At 35.4% G+C, this 21,414-nt stretch overlaps 1 protein-coding gene across 1 annotated transcript in view; it reads right to left on the bottom strand.

Moving 5' to 3' along the window:
* LOC131434782 (Krueppel-like factor 12) overlaps window positions 1–21,414 on the bottom strand; it is a 398,669-nt gene that overhangs the window by 118,213 nt on the left and 259,042 nt on the right. Inside the window, exon 4 of the mRNA XM_058601926.1 lies at window positions 11,499–11,559. Coding sequence (XP_058457909.1) covers window positions 11,499–11,559 — 61 coding nt within the window. The remainder of the gene's footprint in view (window positions 1–11,498; window positions 11,560–21,414) is intronic.

The following is a 21,414-nucleotide window of genomic DNA, read 5'->3' on the forward strand; positions in this document are numbered from 1 at the left end:
TTGTTCACTTCTAATTAGTCTGCGCTGAGATCAGCGTTGCCAGGTCATTTTTCCAAAAATCTGTATTCGGCGCAAAAATGTATCTGTACCATATCGGTATCAGAGTCTCGTCAACATAAGTTCACGGAAATGTGACCAAAGCTAATTTTTGTGAGCAAAAAAAAAGGTCTCGTAGCAACCTTTTCGCCTGGCAATCCATGCTATCAACAAAAATCGGTATTTATCTGTACGATCCGTGAATTATCGGTATTTTGGAAGTACATATCTGTATTGCGGTATAGAGGTCAAATATCTGTATAAATACCGATAATGGCTGAGATACAGTGGACAACGCAAATCATGATTTTTAAGAAGCGTCCCCAACCTCTTCAACGATTTATTTCTCAATATATTTCCACGGAGCAATTTGCTGTTAGTTCGGCAAAAGCGATCGGGATCGAATCATGGATTACCGAGTCATCAGTAACCGAGTTTCGTATATATTTTTCAGCTCCATGAGAAATGGCGACGTTTCGGTACTGTATAAAATCGATAGGTGACATTCGATGATAAGTGTCGCTCCGAATTTCAGTAAAAGCTAACACACTATTCGAAATCTCGGCAAACGGATTTGCTGATTTCGGTATAATTTCTGTTTACGGACAAGTTCAGCACCAAACTTTGGCAATAAAATGCGCTTTACCGAGATATCAGATCTTCACAATAACGAATTACGGCAATGAGCATGTGGATTACTGAACTATCAGTAAAATTTCGTGTTGCCGATCTAATTCGGCATTTCATTATGCCGAGCTCGGTTTTAAGTGTGTAGATTTCGTATCCGATGAACATTACAATGATAATAAATAAACAAATAATAAATAAATGTTAAACTGCTAGATGGCATAACAATTCAACATAAACTATTATCAACTGCTGAGTCGACTGAGTTTTGTACTGACGTGAAGAAAAATAAAAAACGATTACTTGATTGGAAAGAGGAAACATGTCATAAAAATCGAAATATTGTTTATTTTTTGTTTTAAAGAGACTTTCAGGCGAAGGTTGGTTCGTCTCTGAAAGAAATATTATCATCAACATTTTAATAATAATAATTTACATCGACGCGACCAAATAAATCCGGCGGCGCGGTCAATATTTTCTTAAAATCGGCGGCGTATCTAAACTACCCTTAAGAAAAAAAAAACACGTCCAACTGAAGTCCGTTGATCCGATGAATGTTAAAACGAAATGGTTTACCTATTGAAATTATCAACTCTTTACTTCTATTAAAATGTCGAGATTAGATAGATAGATAGATAGATAATTTTAAAATATAATTAATTGGACATATTTAATCGACTGGTTCCCGGTGATGGAGCATAGAGGTTAAAGTCAGGACGAAAAACCTGTTTTAATTTCTTTCAATAGTTTATTTAATAATAGTTCTTGACTTATACATACATTAAATGCATTCTGAGGTAACGCACTTTGAACATCAATTATTATCTTCGAGTCATATTCTCCACTAAATATTCGACGTATTTCGTATTCTACAAAATGAAATAGTTCTCAGATCGGTTAGGCTATTTTCAACAAAACGAAATGAGTTCCTCTATTGCTGGTGTTCCTGGAACCGGTGTAATCGAATCAGGTTCTTATGGCCATCAATTGACATGACTCTACAAATTCTATTAGATTTTAGTAAAATTTCGAATAATTTATGATTTTACATGGGACCACAAGACTATTCATTTGAAACGAAATTTGTGAAAATCGGTCAATCCATCTCTGATAAAACCTACTGGGATTATATGACACACATACACAGACGTGGCTCAACTCGACGGACTAAGTCCAATGGTATATGGGACTCGGTTCTCCAAGCCTCGGTTCAGAAGTCGGTTTTCATAGTGATTGCATAACCTTTTTAAGAAAAAGACAAAAAGGATGCATTAACATGAACATTAACATCATTCGAGTTGAGAAAGTAACTCGGAGAAAGAGACGGTTTAGTTACCTAAAATTTAAATCTAGACAACCGAAGCTTTAGTTGTAAATTTTACTGCTTCACTTTCAAGCTGAATGAAAAAAAATGAAGCTTGTATTTCAGTGAATTTCAGTATGAAATCTTAAACCAAATCGCTTGATATTTGGTGGATAAAAAAGGCTCATAATATTGAAGTTTAAACAACATATGAATCGATAGGTTCTGTTTTATATCAGTGTCAGAGTTGCCAGTTGTGTCGCAACTTGAAAAATCTGTGTACTATCTGTGTTGCAAATTTTCGATCATATTCTATGAAAATCTGTGAAAAACATTTTGAAAATCTTCCATTTTTATGAAATATTCATTAAAATCTGTAAAAATCTGTGAATTTTGATAAAATCTGTGTTCTGTGACCAGCGCTGCCAAGTTGCCAGATTCATCTGGCAAATGACAGGTTTTTCTCGCTTCGCCAGACACTCTAACGAACCAGATCTTTTGCCAGTTTTTATTAATTTTCCCTGATTTATAAATTATCCTAGATTTTGTCAGATCTCACCAGATCTTTACGGTGTTGGCCTCTATACGATATGTGGCAAGACCCTTTTTTTTTGTTCACGGAAAATGAAGCCCGGTCAAAATTTCCTCCTATATAGTTGGACCCAGACAAATCCCTGGCATCCCTGTCTGTAACACAGAATCTGAACGGAAAAATCTGTGAATATCTCGGTTGATTTTTCATTAGGGCGTATAAGCAAGTGCCAGTTTCTCTTTAATCACTCTCTCTTTCGATTATTGTGATGTGATTAAAAAGATTTTATTTGATTTCCCTACTCTGTTTGAAAGTCGAAAGCTTCGGGTATCATTTTATGCAAAGAGTTGAGGGATAAACGTAGAAACTGCTTGGTAATTAATAGAAGAGAAAGTAAACAAAGAGAAACTGTCACCCCTCTTAGAAAAAAAACGCCCAATAGTGGTCCTTCATTGGTCCAATACGTTGAATCATTGTTCCAATGAAAGTTAAATCAATCGCTTACCGGGAGGCCAACACGGGACCTTCGTTTGCCGATTTATAAACAGACCGTTGAACCGATTGCCATTTTTTTGGTTCAACAAACCCGGCAGACAGAGGTCCATTGTAGAGCCATTTTTAATATGAGGAGTTGGAGCCCCGTTGGACTAGTTTTACTGGACAATTTCCGAAGTTTTTTCCACTTATTTTTAAAACCTACACTACATACCTGTACAATACTTCTACTTCACGTAGATTTACAACAAATCTCCTTTCTATATGAAGGTAACACCTAATTTTCACACTATTTTTAGAGAAAAATCAACAGCAAACCGTTCCAGCAAACTGAACGAATATTTCGTGCAGTATGTCGTTCAATAAGCGCTCAACGATCAACAAAATAGAACCGCCTGCTGAGAGGGTACTGACACTAAGAATCCTTCCAGGGCTCGAACACTTGTTGTTTATACGCCCTAATGAAAAATCAACCAAGATATGGTAACTCTGATCAGTGTATCTTCGTTTCGTCCCGCTTGCATGTGCCAGGCAGATTTTCCCCCAGACGCCTAGTAGCTTCAGCCAGAAGATCTTGCCAGAATGCTGGCAGAATTCCGACAAGAGTCTGTTAACAATGAAACAACCGCATCCGGCAGATAATTTTGCCTAGCGGTTGTAAATGATTCTCTTTCTGCCGGATTTTTTTTCATACAAGACTGGCAGAATCGTTTTGAATCGCTTCTTCATTTTTGGTGCCTTTGGTTTTATTTTTTTTTTCGTTAGAAGTTTAACTGAAGGGCAATAACATAGCTTTTGCACTATCAAACATAATAGCCTCATCTTTCAATATACCAGTACTTTTATTTCATTTACCTGATCTCCAGACTCGTTTTAATTTTTGGATGTACATGCAGGATTGACGAAAATCAAATAAAGTCGTACAGAAAAAAAAAGGAAGAGCGATCTTGCAAACATAACGTGGCGAGAGAATGATGCAATTCCGCCTGCAAGATTTTTACAGTTGCCGGAATCTTACCAGGCTTCCACCAGCTGCCATCATTTCTCCCAAGAGGGGTGATGCATTAAGGTTAACCCGGTACGAATAAAACTGAAATTCCTTTCAAACTTTAAAATTTTTATCCAAGTAACCAATGCATGCAGTGATATTCCGTTACACATTTAAATTTTATTGTTGAATATCGGTACAAAAATTTCAAGAATCACGCTGAGTGTTCGGTAATCACCTCGGCAAAATAAAGTATTACTGAGAATCTCGGCAATCCTAAGTTTGTTAACTATCATTTATTGCCCAACTTGGCAGCGGCCAGTTTGCGTAACCTCGCAACAGCGATCAGTATTGAATCATTATATACCGATTCATCTCAAAAACTTACCGGTTTTTTACCGTCACTGCTAACCTCAATCGGATGAACACATTTTGATAGTTCAGCAGTACTGTTTGTAAACAGAAATTTCTTTTGTTTGTTTATTGACAAATTGGATCAGACCATTTACGGTCCGTATCACCTAAATAAAGTTTTAAAACATTTGTTCACGATTGAATACGTTTCGTTTTTGATATTTATCAAATACAAAAGACTAGTTGCAAAGTGTAAAGATGATTGTTTTAGATGTGCTCTTCGATTTTTGTTTAAGCTTGTTTGTAAACAGTACCGCTGAACTGTCAAGGATGAATACTTGTTCATTGGTGTCGTTTTTCTTACCCATATCTGTAAGATTTGGCCATCTGCACTCTTTTAAACTCAAGTCAAATTTTTTCTAAATACATGGGATATGTCAAAACAATCACCATAACGCTATCTCGTGGTGATTACACTGATTGAATTGTTCAATTCAGAATGCAAAAAAAAGACAAAGAAATATCACGGTTAAAACCTAGGACAGGACCAGACAACTGGCTTCTTTTTCCAGAAAAAATATTTCTCTTCTTATTCCGGTTGCTCTCTGCTGTAAATAATAAATGCCTCGCGATCACTGTTGCCAGTAGAGATAATTATTCATTCTGAAAACTTTCTTCTCTTATAACATGCAATTATTTATCATTTGAAAACACTTAGACAAATGTTACATCGGTCAAAAATATAGCTCTGGATTCATTTCAATCAGATGTTTGTTTTGAAGAAAACGTTTAGTTGAAACAGCTTAATAAAATTTTTCTAAAACACTCAGTTTTGGGTAATTAATTCTTGCAGTTTTATTAACTAAAGTATTCAACATATTCTATTTGAGAAAAATAATAACATACAGAAGTATCCAAAGATTCGGTGCTATTCTCAACCAACATAATCAATATTCTCGTCCATATCACACTTCGTGATTTCAGGCTTTCTCTTTGTATCATCCAGTGATTGTTAAATGTACTCGTATAATTTCCGCATTGACAGGACTTAACAACAAATTGAACTTAAATCCTATTGAAATTAATAATTTTGAAAAGATGACCCGAAACATAAAATATCCAATATCAAGCTACATTGTTACCGACGGTACTGACAACACTTTTTCTACCACCCTGCAGTAATATTGATTTCAACAACTTGTACTTGCTAATGTCAATTTCAACCAATCACGAGCTGGTCCGAAATTGGTCCTAAAAGAGGATTAACAATTGTCAGGTCCTGTCTTAGGTTAAAACATTCGATTCCAGCGTTCCTCAACGTCTGTCCCTGTAACTAAGCAGATATTTGTAGATGCACACTTAAAAAAAACTCATCATTTTAGAGAATTATCGCTTAACAAAACAAGTTCAAATCTTTTGCATGATAAGAACCATCATTCCGACGATACTGACAACACTTTTTCTACCACCCTGCAGTAATATTGATTTCAACAACTTGTACTTGCTAATGTCAATTTCAACCAATCACGAGCTGGTCCGAAATTGGTCCTAAAAGTGGATTAACAATTGTCAGGTCCTGTCCTAGGTTAAAACATTCGATTCCAGCGTTCCTCAACGTCTGTCCCTGTAACTAAGCAGATATTTGTAGATGCACACTTAGAAAAAACTCATCATTTTAGAGAATTATCGCTTAACAAAACAAGTTCAAATCTTTTGCATGATAAGAACCATCATTCGAATAACATTTGGTAATTTTTCCGTGGAAAAAATATTAGGAATTAGTCGACAAAGAAATATTTTTGAAGGAAGCTTCCTCAAAATCATGATTTGCGGTGTCCACTGTATCTCAGCGCAGACTAATCAGAAGTGAACAAATTAAGGCAGCATAATTAGAGTAGAAGTTTTTCTAGACGTTTCTGTTTGTTTCTCCCCAACAACGAAAAGAAAAACGTTTGAGTTTGGTTAAAAACCAGAAAGTGTGTGCAAAATTTGAAAAAAAAACTGGTTCAGTAGATTTTGAATGACGATGGACGGACTTTCAAAACCTGCTTTCGATAAAACCGCGTTTATAGTTTTTTTGTTTATAAAACCAATGGAAAAAAATTATTTCTCAATGGAGCCCGTAGAATCTAACATTTTCAAAAAATCATATTTTTCTTTTATTATTTGTTACAATGAAACATTTCAAGAATGTTCTGTCAAGGTTTTAAGTCAATCGAAGCAGAAATCTAGAGCCTGTGTGCCGAGCTCTTACTTCTTCGCAGTATGAAATAAGCAGAGATAAAAGCCCATAAATTGCTGAGTTTGGTTCCGATAGGCTTGAAAACTTCACAGAATATTCTTGAAATGTTTTACTATAGGAAATTACAAAGAAAATGATAAATGATTTTTCAAAAGTGTTAGACCCTACCCGCTTCTTAAGTTACCTGTATTCAACACGAAATTGTGTGAATATAACTCACCTTTGTAGTAAATATAACTTACTATTGAGTACACAAAACTCACCTTTAAGTATATTTTAGCTTGTGCCTTGTGGAAACTACTTAGAGCCACTTTACCTTAAATAAGGTTATTGAAAGGAACCCCGAAATTGAGTGGAAAATACTCCAAATCAGGTAGTTTACGGTTCCGTGTAAGCAGCCTTCTGCAATTTGCATCGATCAAAACAATGAAAAAGAATGGTAAATAAATTAGTATAACTAACCAACTATTTATTCAGTATAGTTTCTCCACAATTCATCGATCAAAATATATATATCTATCATAAAGAAATTAAGACTTTACTCGGTTTATAATGCTCGAATGTTTGTTTACCGTATTTTGAACGCTCTGATCGCCCACCTTGAACCGGGCTGGGTTTGTTCTAGAATAAAGCTAATTCCAGTGAAGGAGCACAATATTCAGTCATCTACAATAAATACTTTTACCTCTGGTAGAAAGAGTTTTCCCAAAAATATTTCCTTAACGAATGTTAAGAAAATATCTACACGGAAAAGTCTGCAATCGCAAAATAACAAAAATATTAGTTGTTTTTTTTGTCCTTAATTTTATTTATGAAAATGTGGTAGAACTCTACGATTGTTGTTGTTCAAAAGCGTATTTTTTTATTTATCATGCGGACAGCATAGCATCATATCAATCGAGTAATTGTTTCTTTTTGACGTTGTGTTTTTCAGTCTTCATTGTCGACCGACAGTTAAATTAGTTTGCAGAAGATTACACCAATGGTACTGTATCACATAAATGTAAGGAGTATATTTCAATATATTTTGGAATTAAATAATGATAATAAATAGTAATAATGAATGAATTAATAAAAATAAGGAAATAAAATACGTTAATGTATAGTTTAAGATAGAAATATAATGAATGATTGGCAAGGTTGAACTTGGCAAAAGAATGGGCCGACCGCTCGGCGGTGCCCTAGTGATATGGAAGCGTTCTGAACAATGTAATTTTAATCCGAAGAGCTAAGCTATCTCTGTATTAAATTACGATACTCAACAATTTTGAATAGTTGGGTTTGGCAGCGTCTTGTATCACGAATGGCATCAATCGTGCGTACGGCCCGGCGCCGTGCAGCGAGAGTTCACCCGTGATACCAGATTCGGCTGCCGTTCACAAGGTGTGACGGGTTGCCACTGAGCAGATCTGCAAACTAACACGTGTTTAAAGCGATCAATGTTCAGTTATCGTGCCATCACAGACGAAGACACACACCTCCGGGAGCGATCAAAGCAAAGCGAGTATATATAGGAAACAACTTCGGAAATAATTCTATCGATGTACACCCAGGCCTGCTTTTCGTTTCTTTTTGTTTCGCTTACTCTGTTCTACGGACGAAACGAAAACGTTACAAATGCTTCATTCATCGTCTGTGCTTAACATTCTACCCGTCTCGGTCACTAGCAGTACATTCTCACATAGGATGTCTATTTATAGCTCACTTGCAGGAGCGCTAATATGTCGGTGAGATCGAACGAGAGAATGCTCTCTCTCATCCTCTCTCTTTCATGTTACAGCTGGTTATGCACGAAGCCTGCTCACCAGAACAGCTCGGCTGGCTGGTAGCCGATGTGAAGGATGACGACGACGAAGCATTCAAACAAGTGGCAAAAGCGGAGCGAAGCATAAAATCTGGTTTTTATTTTTAATGAACTTGTGTACTGTACTGTTTTTGCTGGTCCGATCGGGTGCTGTCGGATGGGTGATGCTGTTATGCTGTTACGTGCTTGTATTTGCGCGCCCCTGCTGGTGGTAGGTATGGTGAACTACGAACAAACGTAAAAAGATCGCATCAGCTGGCGAACGAGAACGTGCGCGCGCTTTCGGCTTGTGTGTTTAACGAGCTTGCTAAATTAATTATATTATTAAAACATAATAAAACATGATAATTTATGATCGTCGATAGTATTAACCAAAAAAGGAAAGGACGAGAGAAGTTGCAACACTGGATTAAGACAGGAAAACATCAGTTCTGATGAGATAAAATCAAATTGGATTCTATTTTTGCATAGCCTACGTGGTTCTAATTGGGTGCAATTTGTTATGAGAAAGTATTCCTGGATGGCTTGAATCAGTATAATCGACAAAGACTTCATGAAGGACCTCATTTCATTCCGTACACGTTTCAGGTTACGAGATTACGGAAAGTCGGGGGACTATTGTGACATCTACGTTCAAAAGAGTAAATAGTAAATGGAACACAAAATTGAATGTAAATTCAATTCATATTATTTCATATATTTCCTAATGGAAGGAAGGAAACTATCTCTCGAATTTTTTGTTTTTGGATTGGTAAAATTAAACAGTTAAAGTCAGTTAATTCGATTAATATTTAAGCATTATTTAAAGTATTGAGAACAACAAAATGAAATCAGCCATAGTAAAATTTGTTTTAGTTATTCCAGAAACCAACCAGAACTACGGTAAGAAAATTAACTATTGTTTTTACCAGAACACTGATTTTTGTCTTTCCGTGTTATAATGTAAGGGAATGTTCAAGAGTGTTTAATATTTAAATCTGGAAATTGTAACAAGATAAAATGGCAGCCCTAGCAGCGTTTAACTAGTCCCACTTTATCGAAATGACGGAATGAGCAATGAAATCTTACTCGACTGCATGATTTTTTAGTGCTCGATCGGTTCAGTGCTAGAATTTTCGCCTGAGTTGACTGCTCGATCAACTTGATTGACAGTGACATTTTTAATGTCATTGAATATTCGCTCATTTTATGAATGTGTTAGTGTGAAATTTATGCGACTTAAGCCATTTCACTACACTCCAGCTAGAGGAATGGATGATGCTGACTAAGGTAGGCCGTTTTGTTAATTTCCAGCGAATTTCAATAAATTATGTTGGGATTCTAAGAAGAACTGGTTATTTACTAGTTCTGTATATCCGAAAAACATGAAGATTTAAACTTGTATATTCAGTTATATAATGTTTTCGTTGAAAAATAAACTGAAAATCAGCACGAAAACGTGCAAAATCAGGAAAGAAGAAGAAGAAGATGAATTGACAATTCAGTCCGCATCTTCTCACTCAATTCCGAATGATTCCCGAATCAACCGGTTGTAGGCGAACCGGTTCATTCGGAATCGGTTGTTGCACTGGAGTTGGAATTGATTCGGAATCCATTATGATTTCCACATGAAATTCCGAATGAAAATTTCTCGCCGATTCGGAATTGATTCGGAATCCATTCGGAATTCATTCGGATCTGATAATGTGGGGTGTTTCAAAAGTACAAAAAATAGAACGGCAGTGTATACCAGTTTCAAATTTGATAGTAGAACTGTTCGAATAAATAAAACTATAAACGCATGTTGGAGATACGTTTGTTTCAGTTTCAGTTCTACTATAGATCTCCCATATAAAACTTCCAGCTGCTGAATTGGCTCTGAAGGCAGAGTTGCCAGGTTATATTTTCAAAAATCTGTCAAAACTCAAAAATTTATCTGGATTTGTCTGGGTCTACTATATACAAGGAAATTTTTGTCGGGTTTCATTTTTAGTGAGCAAATAGAGGCCGTATAGAGGCCAAAACCGTAAAGATCTAGTAAGATCTGACTAAATATCTAGGAAAAAATGAAAAGTCTGGGAAAATTTGGAAAATCTGGCAAAAAATCTGGTTAGTTTGAGTGTCTGGCGAAACGAGGAAAATCTGGCATTTGCCAGACAAATCTGGCAACCTGGCAACGCTGTCTGAAGGATATATACAGGAGTGTTTCATTTCTAGATGCACAATTTATGTCAGTTTTAAAATTTAAACCTTGAAATTATAACAAAATAAACTAGGGCCCCTTTCTTCGTGTTTCAAATATAGAAAAAGTAGAACAACAGCGTATGGTCCAATACACGTGTGAATGTGTTGGTGTGGTTATTTTCAGCAGTTATATAGCGAATGCTAGTGTGAGTATCTCGAAATAACCCAGTGAATTTTGTCGAGCCGCATCGTGCCAATTATTGAATACATATATGCAATAAAAAATACTGCAATGCCAAGAGAACAGTTAAGAATAGCATAAAACCGTTTCTAAAACTCTATTACACGTAATGGAACTGTCTTCTACTTGGTTCATAAGTTCATAGCTTAAAAAAACTCTATATGCATTTTCCGCAGTGTATGATTATGAGTCAAAAATGTTTTTACCTCAGTGTAAGATTGAACCCACAACAAACTTTGACTTCGGTTCGCACACATTCTAATTTCGTATATGAATAGATTGGTGCACTCTGCATCGGTGTGAGTAACAGAGACGTAAAATTGCTCAATACCAGATAAAAAATTGACAGTTGATCTGTTCAATGAAATTAAACTATAACGGCTGGCTGACGATAGGTTTATTTCAGTTCTAGCATTCATCCCGTATAAAACTTCCAGCTGTTGAATTTGCTCTAACGATTGTCATAAATCACTATTGTTTAAACGTTTGAGTCCCAGTAATTTTGACGTCTTTCTTTACTATACTCAACTGGAAGCATTTTAACAAATTTCATTACTCAAAAGTGTAATTTACATTCTATTTTATTTTCAAGTTTCGGCTCCGACTCGTCAGTGCATATCATTGAACAGTTCAAAAACAAATGAAAGGATTTTCATGGGGATATAACATCATGAATTCAGTATTTTCATTTAAAAAAATGGTCAAGAATTTACCTTTTGGCGGTGTGCGAACACTGAGATCAACTGGTTCCAGCTGGACTGGAGGGCCCTCTGCCTGAAATTGATAAAGAAAATTAATATAATTGTAATATTTGGTTAGACATGAATTTCAAAAAGTTTGGTTATATTTCTGAGACATCGAAAGAGGTACGAAAATGTTGAATGTCTTTGAACTGCATCCCTCATTGTGTGCATTTGGTTATCTTGGCTATCAAGGATACAAGACGGGTTCCATAACAGATTTTGTGACGGCTGTCAAAGCCAAAAATTTTCGCCCATGTTCTAGTTAAAAATTTTCGTTTTAGCCAAAAATTTTCGCCCATGTTTTAGTTATTTGCGCAATTTCGCTTCTGGTTGGTGGGCGCTTGGAGCGAAATCAATCTTCAGTTCAGCAACGCCATCGCACGGCATCACATTCAACATATCATGTCAATTGTATGGGTGCGCATTGCTGCTATTTTGGCGCACACGAATTTGACATTTATCTTCTCTACTTCTATGTATGAAATTCGACGCGGACTCGCCTGAGGGCGCCATGGTCACATAAAAGGATGTTTAAATTGTTCGTGAAATGTGAGAGCTGGATATCTTTTCAATATGATGTCTTTGGCGCAACCTAGCCCACATTATCGAAATGACGGAATGCGTAATGAATTCTTACTCGACTGCATGATTTTTCAGTGCTCGATCGGTTCCGTGCTAGAATTTTCGCCTGAGTTGGCTGCTCGATCAACCTGATTGACAGTGACATTATAAATGTCATTGAATATTCGCTCATTTTATGAATTTGTTAGTGTAAAATTTAAACGACTTAAACCATTTCATTACACTCCAGCTAGAGGAATGGATGATGCTGACCAAGGTAGGCCGTTTTGTTAATTTCCAGCGAATTTCAACAGTTTATGTTGGAATTCTAAGAAGAACTGGTTATTTACTAGTTCTGTATATCCGAAAAACATGAAGATTTCAATGTGTATAATCAGTTATGTAATGTTTTCATTTAAAAATAAACTGAAAGTCAGCACGAAAACGTGCAAAATCGGGAAAGAAGAAGAAGAAGACAAATTGACAATTCAGTCCGCATCTTCTCACTCAATTCCGACTGATTTCCGAATCAACCGGTTGTAGGCGAAATTCATTCGGAATCGGTTGTTGCACTGGAGTTGGAATTGATTCGGAATTCATTATGATTTCCACATGAAATTCCGAATGAAAATTTCTCGCCGATTCGGAATTGATTCGGAATTCATTCGGAATCCATTCGGATCTGATAATGTGGGAGGACATGACCAGACAATTCGATAGTCCCATGACAAAAGGGCCTAACTGCAAATGAGAGCCTCTCTTTGTTTACTTTCTCTTTTGATTATTACGGAGCCATTATTACAAATTCTCTTAAGTTTCCAATATAAATCGAAAGCTTGTAGTTTTACCTTGAATGTTTTGCGAATAGTAGAGTGTCAAATATAAAATCAGTTCGGTAAATCGTGAAAGAAAAAGTAAACAAAAAGAAACTGTCATTTGCAGTTAGGCCCTTTTGTCGTGGGACGGTCGAATTGGATTCTTTTTCCAGAAAAATTTCTCTTCTTATTCCGGTTGCTCCCTGTTATTAACAATACATTCCTCGCGATCACCAAATATATAATATATCAATATGGATCACTTTAATGAATCCAATACAAATCGAAAAAGACATCACAGTAACATCATCCCGTGACGAAAAAGGATATTAGTTCAGTCATGTTTAGCAGTCTGCGTTTAGCGTGCACTCAGAAGTGAAAAGTAGAGATGCCATTTATACAGATTTATCTGTATTATACAGATTTTTACATGCACATACAGATTTCATACAGAATACAGATTTTGTACAGGTTTTTCAAACTCAATTCAGATTTATACAGATTTTTCAAAAAAAAAGGGAAGAATAAAATAATTTTGTTCGTCTAAGCTCACTTTGGTAGTAGTGACGAGATGAGAGTTTTGTAATCAATCAACGAATCACAAATTGATCTAAAAATTTTTAAATGGTGTTGATAGTTTAAGTTGAGCGCTCCTACATCAACTCACCAAGCCAACATTTTGAAACAATATGAAATTGAAATAATGTTTTGTTGATTCCGATTGGTGATGCAAAATTTGAAAGCATTTAATGTCGTCGTTGTAGAATGACATGAATATTGAGCACTCATTCAATTTCTCATTATAAAACCATAAATTTTTGCAATAACATTACCTCAACAAGTTTTCATTATAAATATTTCGATTTTATAGTGAATACGGATAAATACAAATTTTTCATTCTGGGTAATACAGATTCTCTATGAAAATATCTGGCATCTCTGGTGAAAAGTCAAAAATAATTGAGCATGATGCCCACATAGAGGTGTGAACTTTTTTATAATTTAGTGTTTTTTTCTGACGAAAATAAATATCGCCTATAAATAATGTAGAATCACACTTATTTAGACCTATCGACTTCACTTTCAAGAATTAAAAAGTAGTATTCAACTTTGCTCATGAATGTTATAAATAGTGCTGTAACAGTTATCTTCACGAAACCTGAGAGGGCGATCTTTGGTAGTTCACTTCTGATGCATAGAATATATCAACAAAATTAAATTAAATGAACGGTGTATTACAAGTTACTTTAGTTGCGATATTTTTTTCATGGCGTTCATGACATTGCATTTAAATTAACTGCACAATAACTTTTTCCTCATGAAAAGATAAAATTTAAAAGAAATTGTCATTTTCATAAATTGTCTATGAATTAAAAGTGCATATACTAAGCGATCTGCGCCTTGATGTGAACTGGTTTGCGAATAGTTCAAACTTTTAGTCAAAATTTGAAATTTCGATGTTTGTTTTCTAGAAAGTAGTTTAATTTCCCTTAACAGACGAACCATTCCAAAATTCTACAAATAGAAAATTTGTTTAGTACTGGAAAAATGGTAATGAATGGTATGACAAGTGCAATACAGCAAGCATATGAAATAACTTGTTCTTATTACTTTTACTTCAATTCATAGCTCTCGTTGAAGCGAATTACAAGTTACGGTTTATTTATATACTAAATTGTTTTGTTTTGAAGCATTTATTTATTTATTTATTTATTAAACAACCTGATATTGTATATTTATATAACTGGAATCGTAATCATTGTCACAAGAAACATAAATAAAAACGGATTAATTTTTCAAATCAAGAAATTTTAAGACTAAATTCGAAAATGTTGGTAAAATTCTGATATTAGCATTAAGATTAATTTGTTTAGTTCTGTGTAGTGTACTGATTGGGGAAGCTGACATATGCGCTGTTTTTTTACCACCCTGCAGTAATATTAATTTCAACTTGTACTTGCTTATGTCAATTTCAACCAATCACAAGCTGGTCCGAAACTGGCTTTCGAAGAGGATTAACAATTGTCAGGTCCTGTCCTAGAGCAAAACAACAATTGTCAGGTCCTGTCCTAGGTCGAAAAAATCTAGCGTTTGGAGTTTTAAATATTGCAACTGAATATTGAGAACATTGAGAGAAGAGCACATAATGCACATAATGAACAGTTAAGTAATAAGTATTGTTGATTTGATGAGCAGTTTTGATTTTTTGAAAATATTTTCATCAATCCGATGTAGCTTCCGCAGCACGATCAATAGTATTGTCAATACTTCTTGTATTGACGATAGTATTGTCTCGTGTAAGAGTTGCTTTTCAATAATACGACCGTCCCACGACAAAAGGACCCAACTACAAATGACAGTTTCTCTTTGTTTACTTTTTCTTTCACGATTGTACGAGCTGATTTTATATTTGACACTTTACTCTTCGCAAAACTTTCAAGGTTAAACTACAAGCTTTCGATTTATATTGGAAACTTTAGAGAATTTGCAATAAGCCGTAATAATCAAAAGAGAAAGTAAACAAAGAGAGGCTCTCATATGCAGTTAGGCCCTTTTGTCGTGGGACTATCGAATAGACCTCTGGCTGTCGATTCATTCATCGGGTCAATTTTTCAACCACATCATCGTTAGAGTATGTCAAATGCATTGCCTTTCTGCGCACAATCACTTTGATAAATTACCTCACATTTTTTTAAGGTGAGGTTTATTTTTAAAATTCAGCAATTATTATTTCGATATCAAATAAACAGCTCGAAAAATGATTACAAATGCAAAATAAGTGACTCACTGCGATCCGTCTATCAGTAAACTAGACTTTGGTTATGGAAAAAATCGTTTCACCCTTGATCAAGACGACCAGCTGGTAGAATCAAATAACCGGCCTTTTCTTTGCGTGGGAATAACCAAATTGACATCTTCTGCTCGAAGATCTACCATTAAGGACCGATTTGGTAGAAAAATGAATTTGATTTAAATAATAAATAAAATAAACACAGAAACATACAATCGCTTTTCGGATGATCGTTTCATTTAACCTAGGCTTTGTCAGTAGGGATGCTCTGTAAAAGTTATTTTTTGTTTATTCGGAAATCTTTCGAAGCTGTATATTAAACGTTATCATTTCTATTAATTTTTAATTAGTTATGAGATAGTTAGATTTCAACTTGCTTACTGCAGTATCCCAGAATACTATTACTGTTATCGTTAGAGCAAATTCAGCCAATGGAAGTTATATAAGAAAGACCTTCAAATTTGCGAAATACGCTTCCTTATTATTTTTTTTATACTTGAAACAAAATCTTCCGTGAATTTCGTTGTGTCCCTTCATATGAACTGCTTACAATTACTGTTGTTGTTTCGTATCCGTTCCATGCCGGTGATAGTTGTCTGATGCCGCGTGTGAATCGCTCTTACATATTGTTTTGTTTTCATCAGTAAATATACTGGCCACCCATTTTTTTACTAAGGTCGCCGTTAATTTTTCACCGGGCACTCTTACACGAAACGATGTTGTTGTCAATACAAAACCCACTGTTGAATGTTACACTGGATAAAATACTCTTTCAGTTTGTTGTTTTTTCTTACAAAAATAAAATATGAAGTTATTCAACCCGTAATAGAAGTATTTTACAGGTATATAGTGTTCATTTAAAAAATAGGTAGTGAGTAACTTCCTTCTAGTCCGACGTGGTCCCAACCCCTCAAAGATCATCGGACTCCCGTTGGGCAGTCAACCTCCGTCAAAATTAATTACAAATAATTACTTGCACAACTACATTCACACATAACGTCACCGTCACAGAACGTCTTGACGAACGGAACGTGTGAGCGTTCCGGTGAAGAAAATATTAAAAAAAATTGAGGGAAGCTGCCGTTCTGGTGACGGAAGATTTGGACCGTATAAATCCTGCATTATTCATTTAGACATTCATCAGAATGGAGAATTTATGTTGGGCGTTTTTTCCTTACAGGGAAGATATAAGCAATACCCACTCATACGCGGCGGGCTGATTTCTCCCTAGAAAACGAGTAATGTCTGCCGGAATTTTTTGCCGGCATTCTGCCAGAACTCCGGTACAAGTCTGGCAACAATGCAACAAATGTTTCCGGTAGAAAATTTCACCTAGCGCTTATTAACGGTTTTGTTTCTGCCGGATTCTTGCCATACACGACCACCACAACCGTTATAGTATATAACCAAGAAGTATATACCCAAATAGCACGTTAAGTTGTTGTCCTGTATTTTGCTACTAATTGTGAAATTTGTCAAGTTAGTTTATATTACTTTTCTAGTATCTGTTGTGTTATGGAAAAAGCGCAATTTTTCTGTGTTGTGCAACATATTTTTAAGAATATTTATTCACAACGATTGTGCAACTGATACAAAAAATCATACGTCGATCGCATCACAAAGCCAGTAATAAAATCAGCGAAAAAACGTTTACAAAAACATGCTTAATTTCTAATGAATAAATTTCACATTTGATTTTCAATACAACTGCTCTTAGCACAAACGTGGGTCTTGTAAAAAAATCTGCACATGAAAATAAATAATGCTACATGTTGTGGAGTTGATCTTTTGTGTTTTTGTAAATGATAAATCAACAACGAACTGCATTTTTATCGTGAAATGTATTCTCGTACGCCTCAAATTTTCAAGCGTCTTTGAATTATCGTGTTTTGATGATTGTACACTAATTTCTGTGAAAATAACAGTCTATTATTTTCATTGAGAATCATCGGAATGATGTTTAAAATACGTATACTCAAACATTCCTAAAATTTTTAGACGATTTTTATCCAACTAATGTTTTATTGAACCTGACAAATCTCAAAATGATTTTTTCTTGATTATTTTCCAATATGGCATCGATGGTAATAGTGAGTTTAATAGAAAATGGTTCACGTAAGGTAATGACTTATATTATCTAAATAACAGGAAACATTAACATCTTGATTTTTTGGAAAGAAATTGCCGTGCTATTTTGGAAATTACGTTTTCTCTTTTTTTACCAAACTAGTTGAATTAAACAACTATACAATATATTCATTCATTTTTGCGGGCCCGATATTTGTGATACGCACTGTCGGTATTATTTTGGTAAGCTCATGTGCTGGAGTTGCGAAACCAAGTTGCTCAAACGGTAATATAAACTATGAGAGTAGCTATGATGAACTTAACTTTTTTTTTCAATATATTTAAAGCGGCCCATACACGCTCAGTTTTCCAAACAGTTTCTCGTGAACTGAACGATTAACTGAAGTGACTGAATAGTTCATTCCGCCAAACGTCCGGTTTTTTTTTTATTGGAGCTCTCGAGCTCAGTTTCATCTGGTGAACTGATCAGATTTTCAGTTAATCGTTCAGTCCATCAGTTTTCTTTTGATCAGAATAATGTGCCTCCATGGAAAAAAACTGATGAAACTGACATGGAGACAAAACGCAAAACTGAAAAGTCACCACAAACACTCAGTTTAATTAATCGTTCAGTTTTTTACTCCGTTCAGGGTTCAATTCTACTGTCCTGAAAACTGAAAGTGTATGAACCGCTTGAAAAGTGATGTCAGGTCTGCTTTTTTTTTCGCAAGATGAAAACCGAATACAAATTATCTTATTGATCTGATTAGTTTTCATTGCATGTGTATTTCTGCAACTTTTATGATAATATTCTTATGTCTGCAAGTTTTGCATTCATTTCGTATAGATAAATCTTGCACTTTTTTGCAAGTTTTGAATCCTATATCATTGTTTTTCTAAAACTGAAGAGAACTGTACACACTGACATAAAAATTCATAAGACAGTCAAAACTTGGCGGATTCAGCAAAAAAATATTTTGAACAAAAAGGTTCACTTTTCGGCTTATTATTTTTTACCTTTCGGAGAACATAATTTCGCTAATTTTTCTTCCATAAGAGATTTCAAGCAATTTCGACGTATATTGGACACAATGTGATATAAACAGGTGGGGCAGACCACATGGCTTGTTTCGTTGGTAACCAAAAATTTGTAAATAGTTCGGTGTGACGACATACATGAAAAATAAATTTGCTTTGATTCAATGCCAACTAGTCCGAACGGTGTGACGAAAGCAAGCACGTGGTTTTTAGTTTTACTTGGTTTGCTGAAGCAAAGTTAATTTCACTAACACAAAAGAGATGTGTTTGCCCCACCTGTTTCTACCACATTGTATTGAACAGCCGTTTGGAAATTTTTTGATAAGTTGCACAATTGTTGTAATTACTTCCGATTTACAATTTCTGCAGAACTTCTATAACTGTTAGTGAAACATGTACAAGTTGGTGATTTGCTGCACAATTGTTTTAGATGTACTTAAAGTTGTTCTACAATGATTTTTTCGGTAGTATTGTGAAACTTAACAGTGATAAGCTGCGCAACCGATTTAAATATATTTAAAAATCTTTCCGAACATATCTAACATAAATAACAATTCTAAACCAATTGTAGAACATTTTGAAATTTCAATAAACTACATTTGCTAATTGGGTATTAAGGATAATAGCATAGCTTTCTCACTACCAAACATGATATGTAATTCTTCATCTATCAAAATACCCATATGTATTCCAACCTCATGCTTTCGAAGAGCAGCCAGGCTTTTGCTGGTTGCCAGAATTCCTCGCAAGAGGGTACTTTTGATTGTGTAAAGAAAACTTCGTCAAAGCAACATAAATATTGTAAAAAATCAAAAATTGTCATCGATTCGTTAATATTTCCTCGCCATAGATGAAACTGTTCAATGCGGCAAATTCACTCTGCTCGGATTTTTTCCGTTTTAAGTAGGAATATTTTCATCTATCTTGTTACAATGGAGTAGTTCTAAATATGGTCGACAAGAGAACGCTTGCAATCTGAAAATCAGAAAGTTTCGAATTGAATTGCGGGCAGTTCAACTGGGTGCTACCGGAATCCTTTCGATAGTTTTATAATGAAGGTACAGTAAACAATTTTCGTTATGACTGTACACCAAACTAAATATAATTATATAAAAAAATATTGAAACCGTTGCGTTAATAGGCTCCGATAAATATCTTCAGTTTATTAATTGCGGTGCAAATCCGGGTCATTCGAAATAAGTAATAATCAATAAATCTCTCAATTTATGAAATCGACCTAGCCTTGTAAGTCTTTCATCTACGTAAATTATTCCAAAACATTTATTTTACACACAAAATGTTTAGCTCTTTAAGTTTTCCTTTTATATTTTGATCCTCCCTAGAACAACATTATTGATATAAAACCGAAACGTTGTAGCAGGAATCACGTTTTCAGTTGCTCACCATCAACGCAAGCAACGGTGAATAGTTTTTCCCAAAAGGTTTGACACGGATTTTCATGAGTAGGCTATTTTCACAGTCAAACTCGGCAACCAGACGACCGCATCCACAAGAGAAGCGAAGTCGCCACATTTCTTCGGTAGAATAACCACAATAAAACGTTGAATATACACGAGTTTATTTGGAACTCCTCGGAGTCAATTCAATTCAACTGCAATAAACGTCAAGTCCGCATTGTGTATTGCACTTCCCAAAACAGGGAGGAGGTCAGAAGCGCAGCAAGCGATGTTTCTGGTAAATGAATGCAGCATGATCATGTTTCTTCACCAGCTCCTCGGTTACCACTCAACCTCACGTTGAATGTTGTCGTCTCGCATTGGTTCGGTATTCTGAATCTACGTGGACGGTTTCTCCTGTCGAATCTCTCGGCAAACCAATTGCGCCGACGGCATGGCAGCGTTGCCGATGGAGCTTCGACTCATCAAAATCTATCTGCATTTTAGCATCTATTACATAAACAGATTGAAATATCGTGTCTCGAGCGTGGGAGAATATTTTTTGGGCTCTTCGCGTGCACCTAACTCTGGCTGTGAATATCACATTGGGATGCGACTCGGTTGTCTGGTCTGCGGGCGATGTATATATTTCGTTGGTCGACCGATGATCGTGAACGCCCTTTGCCGAGATATACCGTCACCGCCCCTACGACCAACACGAGCTGGGAGGTATGGCAACGGTTCCTTGGGTGATGGTTGCCACCCTAAACGTGGCTTGTAGCGGCGGTGATTGAATCACAGTGGTGATGAGTTGAAATAGGTTGACCCGGATGAGAACGAAATGGAACAAAGCGGTATAAATTGTGTTTTGTTTGCCACTTCTGTCACTAACTCGAAGAGCTAGTGATCATAATTCATGAAACGGATCGTTGAAATTGATAACTGGACGATCAATGAAATAATGACGCTTAACCGATTCAGAATAAATTTCGCCGCCAACCGATTGGTTCGGAAATCTGTCAACATTGAGCCATAAAAAGCGACCTGATTTGTCAAATGAAAACTGTTCTATGATTCTTCACGTGTTTATGATGGTTAAATTTAAAAATAAAAATTTAATTATATGCAACATGTAAGTCATAAATATAATATTTTTCGGATATAAATAACTAGTAAAGACTAGTACTCCTCTAAATTACAATATAACCTGTTGAAAT

This window comes from Malaya genurostris, chromosome 3 (genome assembly GCF_030247185.1).
Source record: "Malaya genurostris strain Urasoe2022 chromosome 3, Malgen_1.1, whole genome shotgun sequence".
NCBI lineage: Eukaryota > Metazoa > Arthropoda > Insecta > Diptera > Culicidae > Malaya > Malaya genurostris.